Consider the following 3,895-nt stretch of genomic DNA (forward strand, 5'->3'; position numbering starts at 1 on the left):
TCAAACTGGACGCTCATGCGGGTTGCCAGATTGTGGACACCTAACAGGAACGAGCACAACTGACAACTCAAGATACATATGTATTAATTCAATCATAAAGTATTTATATTCATCATGGTAGTATTTGTTGTGTTACCTGTAAGTAATGAGCATTGTTTTGCTAGCTGATTTTTGACAAATATAAATAAATATCACAGTACGATTATTATATTAGAATAACAAGAATCATCAGGATATAATGAGAATTCTTTAAATATATTAAAAGGGTAAATATTGGCAACAAACAAACAATATATAAATAAGAATGAATGAATGAAGATTAGAATTTTTTTAATATAACCTGGACATGTTTTTGTGAGATTCACCCAGACACTGGTATTTACAATATGAGCAAATCTTATAATAATAATTTGTAACATTTGTGTGTGTGTGTGTGTACCTCTCAGTTATAATGCTGGGATTTACTGTAACAAGGTCAGTCTTAGATCCCACATCTTCACTGTACATATCTGAGATGGGAGGAATATTACATCTGAAAGAGATTTGACATGTTGTTCAGCAGATGCCTCTATATATTCCCATAATGTCTAAACAAACCAACACAAACAACAGTATTTTACCGGAAGACAAAGTCAGCTGCGTCGATCTCTCGTCCACACTTGCTGTTTTTGATGATGCCGCCGTTCCCAATAACAGCACATTTCTTAAACTGGGATTTGGAATAGGGCATGTCCTGCAGTCAGAGCACAGAATACATTCAGAAACAGGACAGGAGCAACCCAAATGAGATTACAGGGATGATTGCTTGGAGATTGTTGCTTGGCAACTGTTGCAGGCATAGGGTTTCTAGGGTGTGATCACTGCAGAGGTTGCTAGGTAACGGCTGTCTTGATACTTAAGGATAAGGATGCTTGATTCGCCAGGGTGTGTCTGCATCATGTGTGTGTGTGTGTGTGTGTGTGTGTGTAGAGATCTCAGCATATATGCAGATGTCAATTCACCCATTTTGATTTACATTCTATTTCACAGCAGTCAAACCATTCGTATGGAATTTACTCAGGATTCCTATAGGAATTTAGGTAGAATTTGGAGTAAATCCTAACTGAATCACATAATAAGAATCTTTTGTGAAGCATATGAACTAACTAATATTATTATTCTTTGATCGAGGTTATCATGTAGTTTTTAATTATAACTTGGTAACACTTTACTTAAAGCCTTTATGCACTATGTTTTTGGCATAGTGCATAAGGCCAAATGTTTTTGGCCTAAAAAATAATTTGGCCTCAAACCTAGAGATTAGAATAGAATAGAATAGAATACCGTGTATTTTATTAGAATTATTCCCGAAATCAACTTCTATTATATTGGAATAATGCATTTATACTAAAAAAAGGAAATATAATACAATTTAATATATAATATAAATAATATAATTTGGCCACAAATCTAAAGATAATACTATAATATAATATACATATTATGTATTATATATGTTATTATTAATAGATAGGATATTTTATTAGAATTATTCAGAAATCTACTTCTATTATATTGGAATATTATTCAGAAATCTACTTCTATTATATTGGATTAATGTACTTCTACTAAAAAAGGAAATATAATACAATTTAATATATAATATAAATAATATAATTTGGCATCAAATCTAAAGAATTAAATAAGAATCTTATGTGAATCAAATGTATTAACTAATATTTCTACAGTATTATGAATTCTGTCTAGATAGAATATTTTGAATTAGAATTTATACAGAAATCTACTTCTACATTGGAATAATGTATTTCTACTAAAAAAGGAAATAATATAATACAACACAATTAAATATATAATATAAATAATATAATTTGGCCACAAACCTAAAGATTACTCATTTTAATAATACAATATAATATAATTGGCATCAAACCTAAAGAATCAAATAAGAATCGTATGTAAATAAAATGGATTAACTAACATTTCTACAGGTCTAGAATATTTTTTAATTAGAATTTATTCAGAAATGCACTTCTGTTACATTGGAATAATGTATTGCTACTAAAAAAAAGGAAATATTTTAAAGGCGTTAAAGTTTAATCTAAAAGATTTTCTTTTTGATCTCCTGAATGATCCTACAACAAGGAATCTGTTTAGAACATTCCAATTTGGATCGTTTCTAAACGATGATCAAAATTCCAATAGGAATCATCTTTGCAGTTTCATCTGCTCTTCCGAGCTCATGTAGTCAAAGCCAGCGCTTTAAGTGTGATTTCACACTCACATCAGGGAACATTTTAAAGATCTCCGGGCTGATGTGCAAGATTCCACTCGTATCCACCTCATAACGCAGTTTGGTGCCCGAGGGAGTGTTTCTCTTAGTGGTAAACAGGAAGGAGGGGGCATTGCAGCAACGGGACAGAGACATTCTATTGGACAGGGGGAGAGATGACATCATCGCTTCGTTACCACAAAAGAATCCTATTGGAGATGACATCATTCCTTTGTTTCAAGGAAGGAATCCCATTAAGACTGTGCTGAAGTTCGTGATGTGGTCATGTACTCACTTGAAGTTATCTGTCTCCTCCTTGTTTTGCTCCCACTTACACACCTGCAGGTTCCTCCATCGCTCGAACAGCTCTGATGTCTTCACCCTAAAACACACACGCACACATAAAGTCAATTAAATAAGAGAAAAACAGCAGCAGTCCCAGCTACAAGTAGCTTTCCTTATGAAACGCCATGGAGTGGAAAGGAGAGGGTGCTCTTGCTCAGATATTGTATTTCTTTAAATAGATGCTCTTTTCACAGAGTTTGTCCTTCGAGACGAGACATTCATCAGGAAATGTGACTCCCGCTGGAACGCTCGCTCTGTACGGACACGGACAGACATCCGAGAGAGAAACTTACATGGTCAGTACTTTCACATCTGTGATTTCTTGCCGTAGCTCCTTGCAGGAAGTGGAGTTGAACTCTAAAGAGCCTTCGGAGCGTTCCAGATACCTGCCAGAACACAGAGTCAGACACGTGTCCTCTGAACACACGCGCACCGCACACACACTGCAGGAGCAACCTGAGATGAGCTTCCAGCATGGAGAACCTAACTGAAGATCCTCAACGCTCTCGTCTCGGCAGTCTAGTCAAACAATCCTGAAGAAACGCCAGTGGATTTCTGTCACAACTTGGAACCAAACCTAATAGAATCAAACATGAATCCGCTAAGACTCAGTTTAGATATTTTCTTTAGTTGGCGCTGATAACCTATGGGCAGTGTGTTGATATGTAACACCGTTGCGTTTCGAAACGTCCCGAGTTCAAATCCCGGCTCGAGGACTTTTCCCGGTCCCATCCCCCTCTCCCTCTCTCTCTCTCTCTCTCTCCACTTCACTTCTTGTCTCGTCTACACTGTCCTATCGTAATAAAGGCAAAAAATATTATTTTTAAAAGATGATATTTTCTTTATTTATATTGCATGTATATTCTATTAGAGTCCGCTCATTGTCAGGCTTTTAATATATTTCTGGTACTTCTGCTGTAATGACAAAGCTGCTTAATAAAAACTTTTGTTGTTGTTATTAAATACTTAAATATTTATCCAATATAAATTTTACAATTATATTTAATGAAAATAAATAATTTTTTTGTAGCTGAAGAAGAACTCTCAGTTTCAATAACTGAATGTTCTTCAGGGTTTATACTTTTTATTACCAATGAATTTACATGATTTTTGTAGTCATTTTAGTCATTTCTGATTACAGATTTTAAGAAATATTTGTATTTAATTATATTTATAAAATATTTTGGTGCTTAAAATAAATAAATATATATATATAAATAAATAAATATATATATATATATAAATAAATACATAAATATATATATATATATATATATATAT

General features: G+C 33.6%; 1 protein-coding gene across 1 annotated transcript in view; it reads right to left on the reverse strand.

The window, feature by feature from the left end:
* Positions 1-3,895, reverse strand: part of LOC107585677 (alpha-2,8-sialyltransferase 8E-like) — a 13,348-nt gene continuing 9,453 nt past the window's right edge. The window contains exons 3-8 of the mRNA XM_016272805.1: positions 2,908-3,000; positions 2,565-2,651; positions 2,282-2,426; positions 621-733; positions 440-532; positions 1-40 (exon numbers count right to left, since the gene is read on the reverse strand). Coding sequence (XP_016128291.1) covers positions 1-40; positions 440-532; positions 621-733; positions 2,282-2,426; positions 2,565-2,651; positions 2,908-3,000 — 571 coding nt within the window. The remainder of the gene's footprint in view (positions 41-439; positions 533-620; positions 734-2,281; positions 2,427-2,564; positions 2,652-2,907; positions 3,001-3,895) is intronic.

Source organism: Sinocyclocheilus grahami, unplaced genomic scaffold (genome assembly GCF_001515645.1).
Source record: "Sinocyclocheilus grahami isolate Dianchi unplaced genomic scaffold, SAMN03320097.WGS_v1.1 scaffold73.1, whole genome shotgun sequence".
NCBI lineage: Eukaryota > Metazoa > Chordata > Actinopteri > Cypriniformes > Cyprinidae > Sinocyclocheilus > Sinocyclocheilus grahami.